At 41.0% G+C, this 26,244-nt stretch overlaps 1 protein-coding gene across 1 annotated transcript in view; it reads left to right on the forward strand.

The window, feature by feature from the left end:
* The first annotated feature begins 10,586 nt into the window (after positions 1–10,586).
* FOCAD (focadhesin) overlaps positions 10,587–26,244 on the forward strand; it is a 96,525-nt gene continuing 80,867 nt past the window's right edge. The window contains exons 1-6 of the mRNA XM_082300998.1: positions 10,587–10,631; positions 14,504–14,606; positions 15,052–15,140; positions 18,077–18,151; positions 19,827–19,981; positions 24,085–24,189. Coding sequence (XP_082157124.1) covers positions 15,084–15,140; positions 18,077–18,151; positions 19,827–19,981; positions 24,085–24,189 — 392 coding nt within the window. The 5' untranslated portion in view covers positions 10,587–10,631; positions 14,504–14,606; positions 15,052–15,083. The remainder of the gene's footprint in view (positions 10,632–14,503; positions 14,607–15,051; positions 15,141–18,076; positions 18,152–19,826; positions 19,982–24,084; positions 24,190–26,244) is intronic.

The raw sequence follows: 26,244 nt of genomic DNA on the forward strand, positions 1-26,244 counted from the left end.
CCTCATTTGACCTCTCCAGTAGACCACGATTTCTATCTTCTCTCTTTTCATTTCGGGAATAAGCGCACATTGTCGAAAGTTTAGCATGATTTAATAATTCCTTCGAAACTGCTGAGATGCATCTTCCTTTTCTTACAGATGTTGTAATCCCTAATTGATAAAATCAATACTAAGAACTGAGAAGGATGAATACAATTTGTAAAAATTCCACAAGTTACAACGTGATTTGAAATGTATGTGCATATCCATGTATATGAATATCCATGTTTTAAAATTCCCACGTGCATTCCTGAAACTTCACATATCTTCTAATAATCTTGCATTAGGCAAGCCTGCCAATATAAGAACTCCTGCTGAGTCCATAAACACACCAAAGCTGATTCTGGTAAATTTAAAAACTTTGTTCTTGAGAAAGGATTATGCATGTAAGCAAGGACAGAGAGGCTGGACCACTACCGAGCATAATGTAGTGGGCTTCCAGCTCTCAGGACTCATCTGAACAGAGCATCATCTTCTTAACTTGGAATTCTACTGGAAGGAATGGAGCTGGATCTGGTGTCCTTCGACACTGACTTATTTCTTATGTATTTGGACAAAATTATTTTTCCTCTTGACTTAAAATGGGACTGAATCATTACAAGCTGTTTCCCTATAATACATATCAGTGTCAGGATGGAAATGCTTCTAACCTCATTCATTCTAAGTGTCTTTTTAGCTACTTAACTGAGACCATTCAGCTGAGTAATCACTACTCAGAAACATCTGCTGATTCAGGCTCAAATCTGGAAAAGAAAAAGAAGTTGTTTGATTTTTGTCAGTTGTGAAGCAATGTTGATTTTTAAACAACAAAAAAACCCAAACACAGCATTTGTATTCAAGCTGAAGAGGCTGAGATGCAGTTACAGCCACGATCTAAAAATCTAAAAATTTCATTAATTCCAAATATAATCTTTGGCTGACAGGAGTATAATCAAAGAATGGTATCGAGCTGTTGAGTGACAAACTGGTGCAACATTTACTTCATTTTGGATTAACAGTTAAAATAAACATTCTTTGATATCATTATAGCAGATGGATGTAATTATGTGCATATGAATGTGCAAAGACACTGGCTCAAAGAACTACAGAATTATAAAGGTGAAGGCAATTTTCTACAAGTGCTATCCAGTACTGCTTAAACAAGGTTTACCAGGGAATAATTACACAGCTGCTGGAAAATAAGAGACGTTTAAGTTATGTTCTTAGAGGTATTTAACAACCTAAGTGTTCATTTAATCAACTCCTGCAATGCTGAAAATGCTTGTACTTTTTATGTGTGCTGAAATAACTGATACAGCTGTAGGCTTCCTGGAAGGCACCAGTCCCTGTGTTCAGACCTCTTCAGACATACCTGCATCAAGCTGTGACATGTGATGCATAGATGCCAGATCCCTGACTTAGGTGGAACATGGGTCAACCTTTCTGCTCCATATATAGCTAACTGTGTACAGAGCGTAGATGTGTTAGCGCAGCATTACACCTGACCTAACAGGAGCTGTATTTCACAGCTATACTGTTGGTGATTCCACACACAGTGGAAAGGAATTGCTGCCTTTCTTTATCATTTTCTTACACAAGGCAGATGTATCTTATGCCACAAAAAAGGAAGACTGTTTCCCAGCTCATTTGGATACACTGAATTGTCTTCAATATTTCAAACACAGTTGTTTTAAATTTCTATTTGAAGTTCAAATTTTGTGACTCAAGTATATTGACTGACTCTTAAATAGGCCTTGTTTTCAAATATTTAAAAAAAAGCAATGAACTGAAAAAGCTAATATTACTGGCTATAAATGAAACCACCGTGCCTTTTAAATATATCATCAGTCTGAATTTCTCTGTATTTGAGATATTTTAATTTCCTTATGAAGACAATATAAAAAAATCATAGCCAATCTTGCTCCAAGCCAGATATTGATTACAATGGTCTGAACCAGAGCAAAAAGTTAAAATAATCCTACATCTGATCTTACACATACAACAAGGAATGTCTAAGTTTCTTTGTAATACCATTCTAGTTACCAGGAACTAATGGCAGAATGTCTGGATTGGCTTTCTTTGGTTAGCTACACAGGATGAACAAATGCCAAGCAGCTTGAGCCAAATGTGTGCCTGTTTTGAGGTTTTATTGGCTTGTCAATTTCTAATCGCAAATCAAATAGAAAGTAAGAACTTTAGCTGGAAACATATAAACCCCCTTATCAATAGAAAAGATCTGCAAGACGAAGAGCTGCATGATTTAGAAAACAATATAAAACAGTTTATAACTCACCACTGGTCACCTCAGAGGGACGTAGTAATAACAACTAAAGATAAATGCAAAAAGGGGTCTTGGCTATGCACAATATTACAGTATAAAAGGTTAAAAAAAATTTTTTTATTGGCCTCCAGGGACACAAAAGGAAATTCATTGAGAGTGGAAAAGTCTTGTTGAAAGACCTACAAGGAAGTATTTAGGGGTTTATTTCCTCACAATGCTGGTGCCCCTAGAGTAAATGCTCCTGTTAGTCAAAGAAATAAAGTCAAATTCTGTACTCTGTTTAGACCTGTGTAATGACTAAGTTCAGAGAACTTCTTTTGGATTTCCCCAGCCATAGCCAGGACAGTCTGATCACATGCGCAAAGGCGGTATTAGGGAGTAGCTTCACTGAAATCAGTGTTTTCAGTTCCTGGCCTGACAGGAAATCTCCCCATTAGCAATCAGGCAGAGCAAAAAGCAATTATGTGACCATCTTCACTCTGCATCAGGTTCTTGTGGTGGCAGCAACCTCAGTTTGAATCCAAGTCATGGCACCAAAAACACTGTCATGGATTGACCCTGTCTGGATGCCAGGCACCCACCAAAGACTCTCTCTCCCAGTCTTCTCTGCAGCTGGACAAGGGAGAGAAAATACAACAAAGGATTCATGGGTTGAGATAGGGCTAGAGAGAGACTACTCATGAAATACCATCATGGGCAAAACAGGCTTGAATTAGAGATATTAACCGAATTTATTACTAACAAAATCAGAGCAGGATAATGAGAAATAAAATAAGACCTTAAAAACACCTTATTCCCACCCCTCCCTCCTTCCCTGCTCAACCTTCTCCCCCCAGCAGTGCGTGGAGACAGGGAATGGGGGTTATGGTCCGTTCATCACATGTTGTTTCTCCCACTGCTCAGGAAGGGGAGTCCTTCCCCTTCTCCAGTGTGGGGTCCCTCCCATGGGAGACAGTTCTCCATGAACATCTCCAGTGTGAGCCCATGCCGTGGGCATCAGTCCTCCCCAGACTGCTCCAACGTGGGTCACTCTTCCATGAGGTGCAGTCCTTCAAGGACAGGCTGCTCCAGTGTAGGTCCCCCATGGGGTCACAAGTCCTTCCAGGAAACCTGCTCCAGCATGGGCTCCTCTCTCCACAGGTCTGCAGGTCCCTGCCAGGAGCCTGCTGCAGCACAGACCTCCCATGGGGTCACAGCCTCCTCTCAGGCATCCACCTGCTCCAGTGTGGGGTTCCTCTGTGGGCTGCAGGTGGATCTTTGCATTCATGGATCCTCCATCCATGGGCTGCAGGGGCACAGCTGCTTCACCATGGTCTGCACCATTGGCTGCAGGGGAATCCCAGCTCCAGCACCTGGAGCACCTCCTGTCCCTCCTTCTGCTCTGACCTTGGTGTCTGCAGAGTTGTTCCTCTCACATATTCTCACCCTGCTCTTCTCTGGCCACAATTACCTCTGCACAACAATTTCTGTTTTCCTTCTTAAATATCACAGAGATGTTACCACCATCTCTAATTGGCCCAGCCTTGGCCAGTGGCATGTCCATCTTGGAGCTGGCTGGATTTGGCTCTGCTGAACATGGAGGAAGCTTCCAGCAGCTTCTCATGAGAGCCAGCCCTGCAGCCCCCCACTAGCAAAAACCTGGCCATGCAAACCCAATACACCACTGTATTAGTTATGTAAATTGACCATAATCCAATTCAGGAATTTATGCATAAGAAGACCACCATGTCTTGGTCATAGAATACGTATGTTATGCTATAGTTTCATTACAAGAGTATGAGAAAGGTACAGGACTACACTATCCTCACACTTTTATTGTGAGAGCCATAAACCAGCCAAATCTTCTTTATTCCCAGTATCACTAGAAAATGAATGAGAATCTGAAATGGCTTAACATTACCTTAGTGAAAAACTGCTGGTGAAAACCAGATTATTTTAATCAGTGATAAGTACTCATGTAGCCACTGGGTCTTAACTGTCCTCATCTTTAATGAATTCATGATTATGCCCTCACTGATTCAGAAAGTAGTTTTATCCCAACTCTACGGATGGTGAATTGAAAAAAGAGACTAACTAATTATTTAACCAGGAGCAACCAGATAAAGCATGAAGGTTAAAAGCAGTCAAACACAGTGAGAAGAAAGTTTAGCCCTGAAAAAAAAAATGGAAAAAATTAAGAAACAGGAAAAGGCATGTAAGCAAAGTTAGTATTGGAGAACAGAGATGTTGAAATACACAGCTAGTTCAACAATCAAGAAGAAATTATTTGGCAGATGTGGCATTTGAAAGAACATTGCAAAGTTTAAGGAATACATTACACACATATTTTCAGAAGTCTGGCCCTAGGAGCTTGATAAGCACATTTCAGAACTCTAAACAGAAAACATATGAATCAGAAATAGCAACTTTCACATATAAGAAAGTTGTAAAGCATGACTGCTCACCATATGGGAGTCGGTCAGTAATCACAGTATAGTGAGTAAGCTAGAAGTAATATTTATGAAGTCATAGAGGGGAGCAAAACAGAATTAAGATGGGCGGACATGTTTTGCCAGCTGCTGGAAGGGGATCAGTGAATCTGCAGCCTGTATATTCTGACTTGCCATACAGGCTGCAGATGCCCTTCCATACAAGCTCTGTGTGGTCCACTGAATTCAATAGATTTTAGTAGTAAGCAGCTGGACTTCATTTATACTCTTCCCAATGGTAGGCACCCCTCAATGAACAATGAACTTCCTATCAGAATACTTTTCATCACCATGTGACATAAATTCCAGACACTTTTACATATATTTACAATTTCCAATAAAAACTTCCCAGCTCTCCAAAAGATACAAATGCAAAAAGCATGCTATCCTAATTTACTGCAATTTCCACCTTTCAATGCTCTGCTGCCTCATCCATTCTCCATTTACCTGTTCCTCAGACAGTGTATTTTAAACTGACCAAAACTATACATTTTATCTGCTTCAGACCGCAAATACATACAAATACATGTGTGTGTGTAGAAAATATATACTATACATACATACAGAAACATAGAGCAAGAGCAATAGTTTCCCAACACATCATTCATCAATATTCTGCCCTTGCATCCCCACCTCAAGGAAATCTTTGAGAGACTAGGTTAAAAAGGGGCAATGATTCTTATGAAAATGGATGCTAGGAGCCTTGCAAGTCTTTGGGGGGAGTTCTAGAAAGCGATACATTCTCCCCTCAGTCTCATTTTCTCCAGGCTAAACAGCCCCAGCTCCCTCACGTGCTCCTTGTATGTTTTGTCCTCCAGATTCTCAAGCAGCTTTGTTCCCCTTCTCTGGACACAAGCTCCAGCACAATGTCTATTCTGTAGTGAAGGAGAGGTCCAAAACTGAACACAGGGTTCAAGGTGCAGCCTCACCAGTGCCAAGTAAGGGGATGATCCCTTCCCTGGTCCTGCCAAAGTCACATCACAACTTGAAAACACACACTAAGTAAATCTAAACAAATGAATAGTCTTGTTAATCTCAATGACAACAACTGGAATACTCATCTATTTTTAATTACTCCTGAGCAGTCTTCTTGTAGTTTTGTGACATCAGCTAATGTTCATTTAAAGAAGAAAAGTGGAGGCATAAAACAATCTAAATCACATCTTTGACTGCATTCCTTGAATCCTCCTTAGGTTTTGCTGTGCTGCATCATGTAAGCGAAAGCAGAATGCAGTTTGTTGTTTTGGAGTCTAGTGAGGTTCAGGTTCTATTACTTGCCCTTGGCTGTTCACAGTTTATCTTGTTCATTGTTGCCTGTGCAAGTAGTAAGATGAACCCCCTAAAGACAAAGTTAGATCTGGATTGTGCAAAGGAGCATCAGTTACCTCTGCCTGCAGTTTACTTGAAATGTTCATCACCTGCTCACATTGGTGATGTTTGGCCCCACCATCAGACAAAAACATTAGGGTTACTGGATTCAAGATACTGCATCTTTTCAAAGTTATATTATCCAGCACTAAAACGATCCATTTGTACCTGTGTGCCCATTGTGGCAATGAGGCTTGAGCTGTGTACTGTTTCAAAAATATTTCCGCCTTGTTTGGGACACGAGTTCGTTACAGCGTATTCCGGAACAAGGAGGTGACTTCTTTCTAATACTGTAGCTGCTGCTGCCACTGATTTAATAAAATCAGATCTAGTTGTACAGAGTAGGATGCAACTGGTCTCTGGTGAGGTCCTAATTTTAATGTTATCACTCCACTAGCTATTCATTTTCATTCATGCACATATAAATTGAAAGGCTTTGTAGGATCTATGAGCCTGAGAGTGAGAGTTGATGTCAAAGATTTTTCTATCTCTCTAAAAACTCTGCCATGCGATACAATCAATAGGAAACTGAAATGGCCAACAGTGCTAGCAATTAGTCTTTGTCAGAAATATGCCTCAAACTTTCTACATTACCCTTCAGCAGAGCAAGTGCTGTACAGGCAGTCAAAAAACGCTGTGGGCCTTGCTTGCACTAACACAAAGGGAGTTTTTATCTATGAGCTCCTACAGGATAAAGTTCAGTATGGCATTTCAAGCCTAGTCTTGTGAGTTGCAGAGTACTCCCTGGTGAGAGTGAAGCAATTTCCACTCTTATTCATCTCAATAGCCTGTGAGGATACAAATCAGGGATTTTTTTCTCATTTCTACCCTCACACTGGCTTTACATTGAAGTCCGTGGAAGCTTTGCATGGGTGGAGTGATGGCCCTTCATAGCTGACTACTGTTTGCAGAAAAAGCAGCTGCATTTGAAAGCTGAATGCATTTTAAATGAGCCTTCTTAGTTACAGTGGCTAAAGACATAGCTGACTAGGCAGGTCCATTTGCTAAAACTGTATTTCATTACTAGGCTTAAGAGATTTAAAATAAATGTATTTCAATAGCGGTAGGCTTTGCTGCTATTGATTTCTGCAATATATTCTAAACTGGAACTTTCCTTATTCCTCTGCTTCATGATTAAAGCTAGAATTGCTTTCTGGTTTGGATAAAATTCCATGTAAGAAATGAGATATGCAGATTAGGCCATTATCAGGGCTATTACTATATGATTTTCATTTGCATAGTAACCTTCACTGGGAGACCTCACAGCGTATTACAAATGCTGCCAAGAGAACCTTCTGGCATTTCTTGGAGGCCATTGCCATGCATCACCCCTCATGGGATTAGACTGTCCCATAATAAAACAACCTAGAAAAAGTGTAACTGGAGACAAGGACTCCTGCCTAGTTTTTCTCCTGAAGGAAAATTCACAAGCCTGAGAACAGGGCAGTTTTCACAGATTTGCTGACCTTTTCAAGAACTCCTGTCACACGAACTGGAGGGTGGTAAGCCTATTTGGCAGCCCAATACAAGCTAGCTGAATTCTATTTTTATTATTTTCTGTATAACAAATAGGCCATGTCGGGGTCCCTCCCCTGCCATGTAGCCCTGGGAGAGGGGCCCTGAGGGCACAGACACGGGGTTTCCCTGCCCCTGCTCAGCCTCGTTCCCATGGGTTGGTTTGTGTTCCCTGCGCGGGCAGAAGGACCCTCGGGTCCCGTGACTGGAACAGTTCCTGGGCAGAGCCCCGGCCATGCGGCTGGAGAAATAAACATCTCTGAAACATCTACCAAGAATCGGTCTGTCCATATATATTTCTTTTCCACGGGACTCCTGGTTTGATATATGTGTGTTACAGAAATCCCCGCTGTAACAAGGCCACATTAAGATCAACAGTAAATTGTGTCGGACACACCTCCCAGAGGTGTCATGTTTCTTTCAAAAGGGAAAATTTATTTCAAAAATTTGCTAGGGGAAGCATTTTTCAGCATAATCTGCAGCTGATATGAACTGCTTTGAATCAAACCCAGTTATGACTTTGGCACTGATGCTACCTGCATAACCTCCAAGTATTTCTTCTACTTTAATGGAAGACTTTGAAAGCTAGGGACACCACTTCAGGCAACTACAGAAAATACATATCCACGTGACAGCCAGGCTCTGTTAGCCTTGCAAGTCAAAAGGCAATCAAAAGCAGTGTCTGTCTGCAAATTTAAGTATGTTCTTTAAGAGATATCTTCTGCTTTTTTCCTGCTTCTAAGGTATCAGTATAGAAAAATATGTTATTAAAACAGATTGAGACCACAGGACAGTAAATGGTTTCACAAAGATGAGATGAGTTCCTTGTGTCTCAAGCCACGACTGAGTCTCTGGGGCTACCAAAAGCCCTTTGTGAGAGCGTTCGTGTTACATACACTGTGTTCTCATGCCTCAGTGTCCTTATATGACCTGTATGAAACTCAGGGCTTAGGAACAGTGCTGGCCATTACACTCCACAGTCAAGTGACCCAGAGAATGGATGTGATATTCCTGATACTTTGATACCAAGCATGAAACCACTGGTGAGGTGCTTGTCAAAGCAAGATGTTTCACAGTATCAACACACTCAGAATGGTCAGCACCAAAATAAACTACTACATGCTCCTTTAATCTCAGGAGATCTCATTGCAATTTGCATTAAATTGAAAGCCATTTTGGCTAATGCTCATTTGGGCAGTAGCAGACTTGGCACTGTACTCAGAACTAAGGGTCCCACGTCTAGGGCACAACATGGAGCTAACACACAGCTAGAGAAGTTTCTTTGGACAGCATGTTACTGAGATATACTTCACCTGTCAAGCAAGCTCTGCGACCTGGCAGTTATAAAAGGAAAAGTGCTGTACAGGCAGTCAAAAAACGCGGTGGGCCTTGCTTGCACTAATACAAAGGGAGTTTTTATCTATGAGCTCCTACAGGATAAAGTTCAGTATGGCATTTCAAGCCTAGTCTTGTGAGTTGCAGAGTACTCCCTGGTGAGAGTGAAGCAATTTCCACTCCTATTCATCTCAATAGCCTGTGAGGATACAAATCAGGGATTTTTTTCTCATTTCTACCCTCACACTGGCTTTGTATTGAAGTCCATGGAAGCTCTGCGTGGGTGGAGTGATGGCCCTTCATAGCTAACTACTAATCACAAAACATCAATAACAAAACAGCCTGTCAATAGCAAGATGTCCTTAGATGAAGCAGAAAGCACGGAATGGGCAGAGGAGACTGAGCACTGCCTTTGGATTCGTGTCATCACCTATGGTCACCTGGAGACGGACTGAAATACATCCTTGTGAAAGGTCCTACAGGTCCTTTTACCTCATCTTACGAAATTTCAGCAGCAAGCAGACATGGGAGCCCATGTTGGCCAGAGTGTACTGAGCCAAAAGCCACATCACAAATACTTGTATGTGCTGTTTGAAAAGAGTTGCTGCAGAAACGTCACAGATAAAGCAAGCAGTCCACATGTTCTCTGGGATCTGACTGATCTTCCCTTTGTATGTACACATGTAGGCAGCTCAAGAGAAAACAGTGAATCACTTCTGGGCTTTTAGTGGCTCTTGGAAGTGGCAGTGCATGTTTTTCCACCAATTTAATGCGGGCAGTGGCAACGCTCCTTGAATATCATAAACTGCCGACAGCTTTAGCTGGTGAAACTAAAGACAATATATCCCTGATCTTTTTAAATGAAAAAACTGGTAAAAATACTAGACAGACTTGACTACATATATTTTTGGTTTTTATTTGTCAGCATTCCATTACTTTCAGCTGAAACCAACTCAGCAGATAACCCTGAGGGAGAATAATCTAATAATTTTCTAACAAATTCCTTTCAATTATTTGTGAATTTTTCTTTAGATATTTTCACTGAGAGCCATTCTTATGTTATACAGGCCTCGTAGAAGTTGACTGTGGCTTTGATGTTAGGGAACAGGAGTGGTGTTTAATGTTAAACTAGCCATCTTAATTGAGAATATAACCTCTGTCTCAGATGTGTGGTTACCAGTCGGTAGCACAGAAGTTACCAAAATACATCAGAACTGGGCTTAAACTCTTCTGCCTGGGAGAGAGCTGCACCGTCGATGTTCTTAGAAGTGTCTTCTAACCTAGTTGGTTCTGTGATTATGTGGTAACATGCAGCAACCAGAGCATCATTTATTCTTCACGTCCAGGGTCTTCCTGATGTCCCTGCACCTTACTGACGACTGCGTGCTAAAGCGTTTAGGAGGCTGAAGACACTCACTCTGCGGTAATGCTGAGGCCGATAAAGGTTTGCGTTCTTTCCTGTGCGGATTCAGTGCCGGGCGCCCCCACTCTTCCCCGCGCTCCCGGCAGCTCGGCTCCTCCCGCGGCCCTTCCAGCCCCGCCGCCGCCGCCGCGCCTGCGCCGGGTGCCGCGCATGCGCTCAGTGCGCGGCCGGCTCCGGGCGCAGCGGGAGGGAGGCGCGCCCGGCCCAGCCCGGCCTGGCCGAGGTGAGGGGCCCTGGGGGGCGGCGGGGCGGGCGGGGGGAGCGATCCGCGGCGTCCGGACGGCAGCGAAGTGAAAGCTGCTGCCGCTGCTGCCCTGTGTGAGGGGGTGTTGTTTGTTTGACATTTTTATTTAAAGCTGGTCGCTTTGAGACGTTTGTGTATGTCGCACGCAAGCGGTGAGGGTGTGCAGGTGTTCTCACCCCTGGCTTGGCAGGAACACCGGTTTGAATCGGGAGTCCTTAGAAAGGAGCCGGTGGCAATACATATGAGAAGTGTGGTCTCAGTGCTGCCTGCCATAATTTTCTGTTACTTGGCTTAATTTACCTTGACGGAGTTTCTTTTGGAGAACTGAACCAGATCTGAAGGTGTAGTGCCATGACAGCGCCTCTCTGGTTCACTTGAATTAGCAATGCTTGTCCCTCTTAGCCTTAGGATGCTTTATTAGATGTGTGGCAAGGATTTGGTAGTGGAGGGGTTACAGAGGTGGCCTCTGTGAGAAGCTGCCAGAACCTTTCCTCATGTCTGACAGAGCCAGTGCTGCAAATGGACCAGCCACTGGGCGATGCCAAGCCTGTCAGTGATGGTGGCAGCACCTCAGAGATAAAAAGTTTAAGAAGGTGAAAAACTGCTACACAACAGCAGTCCAAGGAGAGAAGTGCAATATGAGAGAAACAGCCCTGGAGACACCAAGGTGCAGAAGGAAGGAGAGGAGATGCTCTGCATGCTGGAGCAAATACTGTTGTGCAACCCATGGTGAAGACCATGGTACAGTAGCTTGTGTGCCTTGCAGCCCATGGAAGTCCATGGTGAAGCAGGTGTCCACCTGCAGTCAGTGCAGAACCCCATGCCAGAGCAGTGGGATGCCCGAAGGAGGCTGTGACTCCATGGAGAGGAGCCCATGCTGGAGCAGGCTCCTGAAAGGACCTGTGGCTCCATGGAGAGAGGAGCTCATACTGAAGTAGGTTTTCTGGAAAGACTTAGAACGCACACTTGAGCAGTCTGTTCCTGAAGAACTGCATCCTCTAGAAGGCACTCATGCTGGAGCTGTTAATGAAGAATGCAGACTGTGGTTGGGATCTTGTGCTGGAGCTGGGAAAAGTGTGACTGTGACCTCATTTCCTGACCCCCTCCTCCATTCGGGGAAAAGAGGTAGAGAAGTTGGTAGTGAGTCAAGCTGACCGCAGGATAAAGGGAAAGGTGGGGGGAATTTATTTCTAGATTTTTTTCGTATTTCTTATTATTCTACTCAGATTTCATTGGTAAAAATAAATTTCCTTGACTTGAGTCAGTTTTCCCCATAACAATAATTGCTGAGTGATCGTCCTGTCATTGTGTCATGAGCCCTTAATCATATTTTTGCTGCTTTTCCACTTGAGACACAGTGATAGAGCAGCTTGGTGGCCACCTTGCAGTAAGTCAAGCTCAAGCGTACACAGATATTTATCACTTACATTGACTGAACAAGCCGAGGTCCCTTTCCAATACCTTGTCTTCTCTTTCGTTATCTTGTGTGTGTGTGTGTGTGTGTGTGTGTGTGTTTGATGATTTTTTGGGTGGATGATTTTTCATGTGTGTGATTGATGGTGTATCATAGAATGTCCTGAGGTGGAAGGGACCCACAATTATAGAATTGTGGAGGCTGGAAAAGACCTTCAAGATCATCACATCAAGCATTTCCCTGAAAACCACTATGTCAGCTAAACAGTAGCCAGAAGTGCCACACATCCAGTCATTTCTTGAACTCTTCCAGGTTTGGTTACTCCACCACTTCCATCCTTGTGGGTTTTCAGGACTTCACTGGGTTTAGTAGAGAGGAAGATGATCTATTCAGACCAGTTTTGATGAGAGGATTGGGCAGATAAGCTCTGGAAATCTTTGTTCTTAAACTGTCTGATTTAGTGATTCTTACTAGGAATAATACACATGGGTATGGATTTACCAAGGAAAAATTATGCCTCACCCACCTGATTGCCTTTAATAAATAATAATTGGATTTGTAGTCAAGTGGAGGGGTAGATGTCATTTACCTCCTCTTGAACAAGGCTTTCAACACTGTCCCCCACCCTGTTCCTGTGTCAAAGGTAGCATATGTGCCTGCTGGCAGGGCTGCCCTCTGCATGGAGGAGAGGAACAGGGTGATGGGAACCTCAGGAATTTCAGCAATGACAAATGCCCTGTCTTGGCCCACCCCTTACAGGATGGGCTGGGGAGCAGTTCTGTGGGGATGGCCATGGGGCCTGGCAGGCATTGCCCTGGGATGTGTGAGAGACCTCTGTTAGGGTGAGATTTGTCCACCTCCGTTCAGCACTCCTTGGACCTCATATTGACATGTCCAGTTTTGGATCCCTGTGTAGGGAGAGATACTGACCATAAAGACTGAATTCAGCAGAGATCATTGAGATAATGGGGCTGGGCCCTTGCCCTTTGAAGAGAGGCTGTGGTTACTAGGACTGGCTCAGCTGGGAGGAGGGACAGCTTCACTGGTACCCAGTAGCAGCCCTGGCACCAGTGGTAGGGGGATGAAAGGAGGCACAGCCAGGTGCTTCACAGGAGTTCATGGCAAATAGAGCTAAACACTACTGATGGAGAGAAAGCTTTTGTCAATCAGGACAGCTCAGTAAAGTGGTGCCTTCCCTGATCTTGAGAGGTTTTCAAAGCCTCCTTGGGCCAAAGTCTTGAGCAACCTGCTCTGACCACATGTCTGAACTTCCTTTGAACTGGAGGTTGGATGAAAAGCATCTTTAGGTCTCTGCCATCCTTGATTATCCATGTATCCTATAAATTTTATGGGCATTCCATATGCATACACAGTTGCCTTTTCTAGGGGTGAATGCTGAAGACTGAGGAACTGTTCAGGTAGTATTTAAATTAATTGAATTGCACTCATACACCTGTTGCATTGTAACTATCCTAGATGTTTAGTTTAGGTTGATAGAAATTTAGGATTTGTGTCTGATGCAAGGACAATGGACTTCCAGTCTGTCTGGAATAGCTGATTTGTGCTTACATTGAAAGTATGCTCTGTGCTTGTAATGTTGCTGTGCAGTAGTTTTTCCTTTTAATGTGAGTAAAAAAATTACCTGATGAGAGATAGAATATAATTCCAGTGTGTTTGTGTCAACACTGCCCAGGAAGGACCCTTACCTCATTTTGCTGCTTGTTGGGTAGAACTGAGGGGGTTTGGATTTATGTATATAAATAGGTTGATACATCTAGATCCACTGGAGTTATTAGCTATGGTCAACAGATCTACATATGTCTGGATTTGTTTGCTGTAGCAGTCTTTTTTTTTTTTTTTTTCTAAAACAAGGTATCAGCTCTAGTTCAATGTGTGTTCATTTATTATATGGACACCTATTGTCTCAAAATGCAATTACATCTGTTCTAAAACTATACAAACCCATACTGGCATCAGTGTTGTTTTTTTTCTCCTGCACTTTCAGGCACGTAATCCACAAATATGTGGGAGTACCTCACTGCTTAACTGCAAGGAATTTGTATTCACTGATCTCTTAATGTAACTATTAATTTTGAGTTTTCCTGCTGCAAATGGTATTTTTTATGGCACATGCTACATTTACTTGTATCCAGGCTTGAATTCCATCCTTTTTAAAATCAGTGGCAAGATTCTGAATGCACCGCACTGATAGCGTATCTTGGAATTGGAGTACTGTGCATGTGTATATTTCCTCAGGGCTTATTGCAAAGGATTACACTTAGGTTTTCAACAAGTACTAGCTTTTTGGTTTTTTTAAGGAAGCCATTCTAAATGACTGGAGGTGCATTTATAGTAAACTGAAATATATGAGTTTTTGCTGCGACCCTCAGTTTCATTGGTGTGCAACAAACTGACTTCTAATTTTTCTTTAATGTAGGTTCGTGTGTGCTTGTGAGTACCTGCATATTCCAACTTACTGAGAAGGTTTTCACTTTAAGTGTTCCAGCCCCTAACTACAATTACCATTTGCAATCTCACAGGTTGGTCTTTTGTTTGTTTTACTTCTGGTTTTACATGAAATAATGGAAAATTTGTGGATAATTTTGCATTTTAAATCATGTTTGAGAGACTGTGAACACACCTCTTGAGCTGTCTCATTTTCAAGTCAATGAGATATACTTAAAATGCTCTCAAGAATACATGCTCTCAGAGTACACATATGCTGTGCCATATGGAATGGTGTATTTGTTGCAGCTTTAAGAAATGTCTGTAACCCATGCTTTGTGCTGGACCAATGAGTATTCACCATTTCTTGGGTTCAAGCCCAAAAGACAAGGTGATATGGTAGATTTCAGAGGGGGAAGAAAATGCTTTAATGCTTGCATCTGTTGTTAAATACAACATAAATCTTGGGGGGAGGGGGTTGTAGAAAATAGCATGCTGTCCTTCCTAGTCCTAAGTATATTTTTTCAATCTCTCTTGCAGAGTGAAATTTAGTGTCATATGACAGAGCCAAAATGTTGGATGACATCAAGAAGCGATTTGAATTTCCTAATGCAGTTGTTCAGTCACAGGTAATTTTTTAAAAGCATCAAAACAAATCAAGTTGTCTGTGGAAATGTTTGTTCCAACAGCTGCTGCTTATCTGCCTATCTGTTTTTTCTTTTCCAAAGTTAGAAAACCAGAGAAACAGGGTATTCTTAAATTGCAATCAAATTCTAATTACCCTCTCTGAGTATTGAAACATAGGACATAATTGCTCATCACTATAAAGTCTCTTCAGGAAAATCAGAAACTTTCCATGACTGGATGGTTGGAGTGTGGCCAAGTGTTTTTTAGTGACCTTGTGATCTCAAGAGAAACCAGAAATTACCAGACGCCATGTGTGCGGCTGAAATATTTCACAATACTTCATAGAACTGCTCTGTTTCTTCCTTTGTGATGAGAACTGATGAACTGCTGCAGTCTTGTCTGTCATCAAGGGATGACTGTGTGCAGCTCAGCTCAGCCCCCTTTATTTTCTGATCCATGCATTGGCTCCTCATCATTTTCACCTGAAATTCTCATGTACAAAAAATGTTTATCATAGTATGTTTAATGGACAGGAAAGAGTGATAGGAATAATAGTCTCTGGTTAAAAAATATACCTTCTTTGCTTTGGCCATTTCTCATTTCAGTATTAAAAATTCATCTCTTTGGCTGTAAGTTCATTGCTGATTTCCCTGTTTTCTTCCTCATCCTATTTTGAATTTAGGAATAAATATGTACCCATTTGTTTGGTAAAATAAGTTGATGGAAATGCAGTCTGTGCATCCTGGTGCCTCTCTCACTTCTTCATTTCAGTCAGTTCACCTTGGTTTAACAGTAAGTAGGTTTGAAAGAGGGATGCAGAGGTCTACTTGTCATCAACTTGACATTTGGCAGAAAAAGCCGTGTCCCTGAAACCTGAAGTTCGTCTAAGGTCTAGCAGTGTCTTGCACTGTAGATGGGTTTATATCATTACTACCCTTGATGAGTAGGACGCAGCATCTTTGAAGCAGTTCATTTTTCTTGAGTGCAGAATGTCCCCATGGTACACTGTTGTATTGCTTAAGTGTCATGACTTATCACTACAGCTGAACATCATTAAGGTCTACTGATGTGCTTTGGCTGTTTTTGTCCTGTGCTTTGGCTGTTTTCATAGTTTCCACTTGTTTTCTGTGACCCCTGGAAAGTATTCTGTAATCTTCAAGCTATAATCAGGTCAGGATTCAACTTCATGAGAGATGTCTTTTCTTTCTGGGACCAACCAAGACATCTGCTCTGCAGAGCATGTTATCTACACACGATCAGAAAAGTGAGGAACTTGAGCATAAATTTGTAGGTCATAAAGTTTTACTGCTTAATCAAGTTCTAGAAACCCAGGGACCTAATCTGCATTTTGACTTTTCTGTATAGCTAGGTCACTGCAAAAGCCAAGTTTCTGTTGATAGGCCCCTTTTCCTTTGTAGTGGAAGTGTCTTAAGGATGTAGGTGTGAATTAACTTCTGAAGGTCCTTTTGAAGAGGAAAAAGAAAAGATAATTTACCAAAAGGCTTCCCTTGGTAAGTTCACTGAAAGAGATCTGACCTGCCTGTGGAGTTCACTGTTGCTCTTGCAATGGAATAGCTGCAGAAAAACAGATAAATGTCTGACTTGGTCCCGTTTTCTCCTTCTGTTTCCTCAAGAGTAAGATTTCCAAATAACCTGTCTTTTTAAGTCAAATGTGTTAGAGTACATATCCTTACTTGTGAAAAGCTTAGTCCTTGTAGTCTAGGAATATTTAAAGTGCCATCTTTCCAAGAAATGTAAGTTCTTACTTCAGTTTGTTATGACAGGTTAGCAACTAGTACCTAAATGAAGTGGAAATAAATCTTGAAAGCAGAAGGAACCAGGTACCATTGAAAATAATCTGTTCCTGTCATTTTATACACTAACAAAAATGAAATGCTAATTTTTATTCCTTGCTGGCCTAGTTTACTTTTTCCAAGTCTTTACCAGAGAAGTGTAGATGCAGCAGCTGTTCTGGGCACATTGATAGTCTGAAACATTTTTGTGCTGTTACTATGAAAACATGTCTTTCTGTCTTTCGCAGAATGGGTTTTCTGTGTAACAGTATCAATAATTACAAAACAAGACAGAGGAAGTCATTAGAGATGAGTCAGAAACAAAAGTCTAGGTTCAAACAACCTGAAGCCTTTGAGTGTATTTCAGTTCACATTTAGATTTTGAAAGGCAGTTTGACGAAATCAAACTTCTACTAAAATAGAATGAGGAGCTTAGTCTTTGCCTCAAAAGAATAAACCTGGGCTGTTTTGGGGAACGGAAGCCTTTTGTCTTGAAGATTTTGACTATTTAAAACTTGTTAGTGATTTCTGCCAAGGAATAGCTTAATGAGATAATGTTATTGTCAAATTTCCTGTTTAAAGTAAATGAAACATTTCTGGCAGGAGCTGTGATAAGGGGATATGCAAAGTGCTTAACGCAAAACTTGTGATGCAAAAATTTGGGCAGGTTGCTTACATTTGCTGTGTTCTGCTTCCTCTCTTGCTTCTGCTTCCCCATATAGTACAGGATTTAGTAATTACTAGTGCTTTTAAGGACATGGGGATCTGTGCAGCAGTGGAGCTATAATGTTTATTGAAGTTGTTGCATTAAAATATCTGCAATTCCTAAATATCTGTGTACCTGTACAAAGAGGCCTTTGGACCTATGTGGAGCCCTATGGAAGTTTGTTTCTTTTGTGCCTCAGCATAACAGTAAAAGTGAATATGTCAACATTATGGAAATTTTTGACCCTGAAGCATGTTTCGGCTTCAATACCCATAAGGTTGTATTTCAAATCATAACAAAATGATCATATGCAACAGCGTTATAAAGACTTAATGGAGAATTTAAAAATCATGCATGTGGTTTTTATTTCTTCAGATTTCTTTTAATTTTACTTCTTTTCATGCATCTGTGTATGTTTTTTATTTCGTTTTCTCTTTAGGCAGTGGGCCATTTGATTGCTGCAATACTGAAAGAAAAAGTTTCTTCGAAGAAGATCAGACAGGCTTCTGACCAGGTCTGTGTCTTTTTTCCACTTTTGTCTTCTCTTTCATCCTTATGTGATAATTCTGTGTGCTTTTTCTATGTTTTCCCATTCTCCACTGTGTAATTTTAGTACAATTCTAGAACTTAAATAAGGTAGTTATCAGTATGTATTTGAGCATGCAGGTAGAAACAGTTAAACTCTGGCATCAGAAGAGTAGTTTTACTTCCATTAGAAGGCTTAATGGCAGAAGTCTTAATTCTGCAGAATACCCACATCTAGCTATGTTCAGTTTAGGAGAGTTCAATTTAGTTACATTACTGAGAGTGAAGTACCACAGGATGAGACATTGTGTCTTGATTTGGAAATTTGTTTACATTGCTATAAAAATTTCAAAAGGTATGGCATTTCACATACCTGCATTGGTGTTATATTTCGTATCATCTAACTAGAGCTTGTATTTCTTTAGGAGAGAGCAGGATGTAAAGGCATACTTCTCATTTTAAATGAGTCAAGCTTGCTTAAATGCATGTCTTGTTAACAAAGAGATATATGAAACGTTGGCAATTGCAAGTGTCGCAGCAAATGGGAAAGGTGTTAGTTAGGATTTGCACCTGTTTTTTCTCCCCAAAAGCTGATATGCCCAGAAATGAACAGAAGATGATCTGTGGATTTTTATTACACAGTCTGGGGACTTCACCCTGACAAACCCAGACATGGAAAGTGCTAAATTTTGATGTGAGGGAGTATTGGAGGTGTGTAGTTTATCTAACAGAAGCTCTTTCAGAGTCCTGATCATAATCATGTTCCCGAATCACATTCTGTTTTGAGCTACAAGCTGATATTTTCCCTTTAATGCTGCTTATATGAAGGTATTAGGCTGAAATACAGCAACACCTTCTAAAATGCTAGGAAGCAGAAGATTGTGCTGGTTAGACATTGCAGACTTCCTTTATATTCAAGAGCATTTTGCCATGTTTGGTTGTTTTAAAACCTGCCTTGTTCTCCATTTGTAAGTCACAAAGTCAGCAAACTAACCTATGAGTACTAATTTACCATGGAAACAAGCAGCAGTTTTGATGATTACTGCCAAATTTTCATGCTTACTAGCAAATAGAGCTTCATGTGTTTCGTAAAGATGACTTACGTTTGGATAGCCCTTTGTACACCTGTCTTTACCTCTCTGTGCTACATGTTGCTGTAGACACAGCTTGTCATGGCAGTTTCTGAGTTGTCTCCAATTGCATCCGTATTTTTTAAATCAGGAAATTGATGATAACCTGCTTGTGGATGTCCCATGTGCCTGGATGTGTTCAAGGTCAGGTTGGATGGGGACCTGGGCAACCTGACAGTGAGTAGCATCCCTGCCCATGGCCCAGAGTTGGAACTATATGGTCTTTAAGGTCACTTCCAACACAAACCATTCCATGATTCCATCTGCATAGGCACAGCTGAAAAATTCATCTGCATTACCTTTTTGTCAGAGACAGTGAGTGCTGTACTCTGACTTGCACCTAGACAGCAGAGGGCAAGAAACTGGGAGCTGTCCCCACGAAGACCTTTCTGAGGAATAGAATCTGTACCCCAGCTTCCTCTTGCTTCAGGAGAAGCTGTTGAGTTGGTTTTTATTTAAAAGTGTGTTTGAGATGAATGAAGATAAATCAGTGTGAGCCTTCTCATTACCTGTGTCCCATGCTTTTGCCTTCAGACTCCTGCTCTGAACCTGCTTTGGGAGAAGTGCTGCAGTGAGAATGTTGCCTTGCGAACAGCCTGCTGTGAGGGCTTGGTGGCACTTGTAGTGGAGAAACATGCTGAGCTTGACTACGTTCTTCACGGAGCTCTCAACCTAATTCCCTCAGCAAGGTAGTATTTGGTTGCCTGATTTTTGTCAGTTAGTTATCAGTTACTGCTTTTCTCTTACAAGTACAGAGGAAGCGAAGTTCTGGGTCAGTATCTTCAGATACACTGTGGCATTAAGGGCTGCTACTGCCCTGCCACTCTGCTGAAGGGTGTTGCTTTCACCTTTGCTATGTGACAATATGGGTCTGACATAAGAACTCTTAGAGTATTCTGTGAATGTAAGCTGAAATTGTTAGTAGTTCAGACTAGTGCTCTCAACTTTGAACTGTGGAACCTCAGAAGTCAATGAACTGCTTAGTTTTGTTGCCCCTGTCATAGAAAGGGGAAAGAAATGGCAGCAGCTTCCATTATGGGGGATTATGTCGTGGTTTAATCTCAGTCAGCAGCCAAGCCTCATGCAGCTACTCACTCATTCCCCTACCAGTAGGATTAGGGAGGGGGTAAAAGGTAGAAAACTTGTGGGTTGAAATAAGGAAAGTTTAACAGGGAAAGTAAAAGCTGTGCACACAAGCAAATCAAAACAAGAACTTAATTCACTGCTTCTCATGGGCAGGCAGGTTTTCAGCCATCTTCAAGAGAGCAGGGCTCCATCACATGTAATTATGACTTGGGAATACAAATGCCATCAATCCAAACACCTGCTCTTCTTTCCCTCCACTTTATATACTGAGCATGATGTTATATGGTCTGGAGTATCCCTCTGGTCAGTTTGGGTCACCTGTCCCTGCTCTGTCTTCTCCCAACCTGCCAAGCACCCCCAACTTCCTCCCCAGTGTGGCAGTACAAAAAGCAAAAAAGGCCTTGGCTGTGTGTAAGCCCTGCTTACCAATAACAAAAACATCTCTATTATCTGTAAACATCTGTATTATCCACCCTGTCTTCAGCACAAATCTAAATCATAGCCCCATACCAGCCACCATGAAGAAAATTAACTCTATCCCAGCCAAAACCAGCACGGAGGGAAATAACTTCATCAGTCTGTCAAAAAACTGGTTGCTCAAATAAAGTCACCATAAGAATGTGTGTTGGGAGTAGGAATGCTGCAGTTGGTTTCCTTGTCTGCTGAGGAAGAAATTACTTTACTTTGAAGCTACTTCCTCCTACACAATTCTGCAAATAGAGTGCTTATATCTCACAGTGGTCTTTTGACCTAGACTGCCTATCCAACATATTGAGAAAATGCAGTTGTGAGGGAAAGAAGCACTGTGCATAACATTTAGAAATAGGAAGTCACATGATGATTGGGAGGAGATTTCCATTCAAATTTACCAACCTTATTAGCAGTCCCTTTTGACTGCTAAGTGGATTTGTGCACCAAGCTGTGATATTCTCTTGCTGGGGACGGGTAGAGTTGTTTTTAGCCAAACCAGCTATTTAGAGCTATGTTTGTGATACTTTGTGCTGGTGGACTCAGCACAGAGGTTGCAAGAACCATGCTATTCAAGACATGTTCTTCACCCCTTCTCTCCTTCACATAATCAGTTTTACACTAAGGTCTCTCATACTCAGTCTGAGCCGAAGGTGAGCTTAGGTTTGTGTAAACTAGTGAAATGCTTAAAAATTTTTTCTAACCTTGTGACTTGCCTGTTTACCGCTAGGATCTTGCTGTGCTGATGCTGTTTCTATGCTGGGTTTGCAATACATGATTATGGTTTCCTAGAAGAGGTTTTGCAAATACATTTTTATAATATAGGTAATCTCTGCAAACCACTGTCCTCCAAATGACAAAAATTTGGGGCATTTTGGGGTTAAGGGAGGAGTCTGCATTGTTAACGAATAAGTAAAAGTACCTGTGCTAAGACTATGAGAAACTGAGTCCTGTGGCGTAAGGTGGAGTGAAAGTTTTAGTAACAGTGGCTTGCAGAGTAAGAAATTTGAAGTTCCTGTTCAGCTGAGGGTTTATTACAGTATCAACAGTTTATAAGGTTATAAAATGTTAATACAGCTTTGTACTTCAAAGAATAAACAGTGTAAAATGTGATATTTTAAATTAAGTTAAGCTTAAGAACAAAATCAGAGTTACATACTGAGGGGACTGTGATCTGCCCCATTTCTACACTATTCTTTGATTCTTCTAAAATTTTTTTTTCATGTGTGAAACCAACACATGACTGATTGCTATACTAAGTGCTGGCAAGTTACACAGTAACCTTTCATGTATTTTTGGCTTCTTTCCCACTGCCACCCCCTCCTCCCCCAGGCTGCTACAATTCAAACTGCATACACTGTGGATTGCAAGACAGGGTTTATGTTGCCTAACCACAGAAATCTGTGGTTTAAAATGTCTGTAGCCTCAGGAGCTCATTAAACTGACAATTTCAGATTGCCTCTTTTCAGTGCTAATACTTTTTTTTTACCTGGACTTAGAATTGTAGTCTGCAGTCCGCCGTTCTGTGCCCTGCCAGATTTTCTTCTGTGTGCCTTTGCAGTGCTCTGTGCACAGTGTCACTAAAATAAAAAGTAGCAGCCAGTGGCAGCTAGCAGAAAGGCATTTGCAACCACCAAGCACTTTCAGTGCTGAATGGAGTTAGGTGTATATTTTATTGGCAAAGGCTACACATGTTGTATTCTTGCTTCTCTTCCTTCTGTTGCAGTGAATTTTGCAGGGGCTAAGTGCACCTGCTGGATTATATTTTGTCAGATGTATCAAATTATGCACAGTAGAAATGACATTTTGGTAGAGATGAAGCTTTCATGTTTACCTGAGTTAACTTCTTTGGTTCACAATACCTGCTCATTGTATGTATTATTGTAATTGGCTCTTAAGACCCAGAGTTTCCTTTTATGCCCTAAGAGTTTAAACTGCATGGAACATCATATTTATGTGCATGTTTGTGTGTTTATGCATATATAGGAAATATTTACATATGGAGATACATAGACGTGTATTTTCACGTTTTTAAGATTGGTTTCCAGCATTTTGTGTAGACGACAATGGGAAAACCCTGCCTGTGTTAATAATGAACAAGGATAAAAAATCAAGTCAATCTACTGAAAAACCTGTGAAAAGATTATTATAATCTTAAAGAAACTGTCAGAAGGATTTCTGTGTATATGCATGTTTTCAGAATGTTTTTATTACTGAGCATCCATGCCTATAGGAGGTGGGGGATGTCCTTGCAGTATGACATGCCTTTGTGTTGCTTGTGTTCAGGAGGTGAGTGCAAAGCCTAAAGCATCTCTTCTCTTCCCACTTCCGGCTTGGGAATTAGGACCAGCAATACAGGAGTTTCAGAACAGGAAAGACCATTTTCTTACCGAGTGTTTTATGGTTTGTCTTTTTCCTCCTTGCTGCAGTTATCCAATTGAAGCTGGAAAATACTCTTGCACATTCCCGTTTAACTGACTTTTTCTGGCAGTGAAGAATCTAAAAGATTGTTCTCTCTTTCCCTCCCCTACATCCATCCAAAAATCTCCCTCTGTGTTTTTGGTTGACTGTATTGGGATTTAGAACTCTGCAGCACATCTTCCTGTTAGCTGCTTTGCAGCAGAGTTCTGTCAAGCCTCAATGTCTTCTTGTATTGTCAGATTTCAGTATTTTGAGAGCAAGGTGTCACAACAGACAGTCATTTTATAAGTGGTCCATTCTGAAAGAGAGAGAGAAAATACAAGCATATTCTATCACTTTTGATCTGGGTCAGTGCTTTCCAGCACAGAAGTGAGAATATAGTACTATAGTATCTGAACTGTAAAAGTAAGCATTTAGTAGTGGGGAGATCCACTGTGGGACTCAGTAGATGTTCCCTGGTGTGCCGTAGCACCTTATTGAAAAGAGTCAGTCTGCAGGTGGTGACAAGTATGGTAAAGGTTTGACAGTTATAAGTGCTGTTTGCCTTGTATTCCCATTCGTGTAATATATGGTAGAAGCAACCCATCAAAAGTTTTGATTGATACATTAATTATTCCCTTTGCTGTTGTTTTTCATTATGTGAAAAGGAAAACAAAGATGCATAAATGCACAACTTGCCCAGAACTCTGTGGGCATAAGTTAAGAGGTCTATAAGTAGAACTCCAGGTCCCAAGGGTCAATTTTCTTCCTTCTCTTATGTACAACTCAATTAATGTAGCTGCAGACTTGACAGTAACTCAGTTCTTTTTGTCAACAGGAATGTGCACGGTTTAGTAAAAACTATTTGCAAGTTAATACAAATTCAAGCTATTCAACTGGGAAAAGATGGAGATGAGTCTGTTTGGAGTCTGTATGGAATCAGGTTAGTTTCACATTCCTTGTATTTAGAAACAATAGTAACTTTCTCTCTGATTTCCAGAAAAAAAAGAGAAATTAAGTTAATACTGGATTTCAGTCTTACTCTTTTTTGTGTGTTTTGCTTTGTTCACACTGTGCAGGTAATCATGTGCTGGCACAGGTTGCCCACAAAGGTTGTGGAATCTCCGTCCTTGGCGATAACAGAACTTGACCGCATGGGATACTGGGTAGCCTTCGCTAGCTGACTGCTTGAGCATATGGGTTGGACTGGGTGATCTGAGTAGGTCCCTTTCAACCTAAATGATTATCCGATTATGTGATTTTTTTTTTTTTTTGGTTGAAAGTTTTAAGGAGTTTTGTAATACAAGGATAAGATTCCTGCCATAGGCTCGAAAGGGACAAAGGCAGTGTGAGAAAACAAGTACTAAGACTTATTCAAATAGTGGATGATTTCTAATATTTCTTTTAATAAGTATTTTATTTTAAGGCTACGAATCACTTCCCTCTCACTTGTTTTTCCTGCTTTATTCTTATTCTAAAAGTCATGTTCCTGAATGTCTTTGCTGTTAAGGTGATCGACGTATAAAAATAAAATACTTAAAGATGAATATACAGCTACTTATCTAAAACTTCAAGTTCATGCAATACCAGACTTTTGAAGAGGACATCCTAGAGACTTCATCCATCTCTTGAGAAACCATGAGTCAGTACTGACATTACAAGCCTCTATTGTGTCTTTTCTGGAGAATGTCCCAGCTTGGTAGATGTCATGAATGCTTTTCAAGTTACTTCTTATGCAGTTAAGAGGTATTGTTGTAGGAGGCTGTAGCTATAATGGCTTAAGGATATAAAATGTATTATTTGAGAGACAGGAGTCATGTCTTTAATTAAGCAAAATGAAATAGTGAAGAAAAGTGAAACAGACTTTGGAGTGCTGGATGTGTTTGCATTCGTGAAATTCTGCATGCATTTGTTTTTGTGGCTATATCAGATCTCTTTACAAAATCCCTACTCGTATAGAGCAGTTTTAAATTAAAATGCGGGTAATGAAGATGGAACTCTTTTTAACACTTTTTTAAAAGCTTCTGGTAGAAGAAGCTAAGTTAAAGGAACTTAATTCTGGCTTCGTATGAAAAAGAGGGTGGTGGGATGTGGCTGGAATAAAGAAACAGCCTCTGTCCAATCAGACGCAGAAATGTTATTACATGTTTTTCCCACTCATTAAAAGAAAAATTGCTGGTAACATACAGCGAAGGTGAAATTTGGTAATTCAGAATGGTATAAAGTAAAGTAATAGAGAACTGAAAGTGAGAAGCAGACTTTTATTTAGCCAATATGGTTTTTGTTTTCCCTTTTGGTTACAGTTAACTTTAATGAAGAGAAATGATTGTTTGACATACGGTCAGAGCCCTGGGGTTTTGAAATGTGACTTCTGTTTTTTAGTGTACAGAGCAACCTATCTATTCATTGTTATGTAACAATTTTTGTCATTGTGCCATCAAGTGCCATTAAAACCTGATTTTTTGTAAGGAATAGAAGAATGTATACAGTAGCACACCAACAGTAATCTCCCATTACAGTGCTCATATATTAATGCTGTCAACTGTGCAAAAGTATTCCATATGGAAATCATCAATGAAGAATCAAAATGCAACAGTACATTCTCAAGTGGTTTGCTATTGTCACCAGTATTACAGGGTAATAAATAAATGTGGTTTAGGCCAGTGTTAATTCTGGACAATAGAATTAGTTTCATAATACTTCTTGTGATGATGTAATATCAGGATCAGTTCCTGAAAAGAAATGGAAGAAAATTAATGTCTTGCAGATTTATTTTATAGTGCATTTTATTATGTAGTGTTTGTCTGGGATGGAGTTAGCTTTCTCCATTGCAGCCATCTGCAATGAGAACAGTGTTGATAACACACCAGTGTTTTGGCTGCTGCTGAGCAGTGCTATCCTTCCAGCCCATTGCCATCCCTCAAAAAGCCAGGAAGGTTGGGGTAGTCAAGACTTTGGGAGGGGACATAGCCAGGATAGCATACCAAATCTATCCCAA

This window comes from Coloeus monedula (genome assembly GCF_965178545.1).
Source record: "Coloeus monedula genome assembly, chromosome: Z".
Lineage (NCBI taxonomy): Eukaryota > Metazoa > Chordata > Aves > Passeriformes > Corvidae > Coloeus > Coloeus monedula.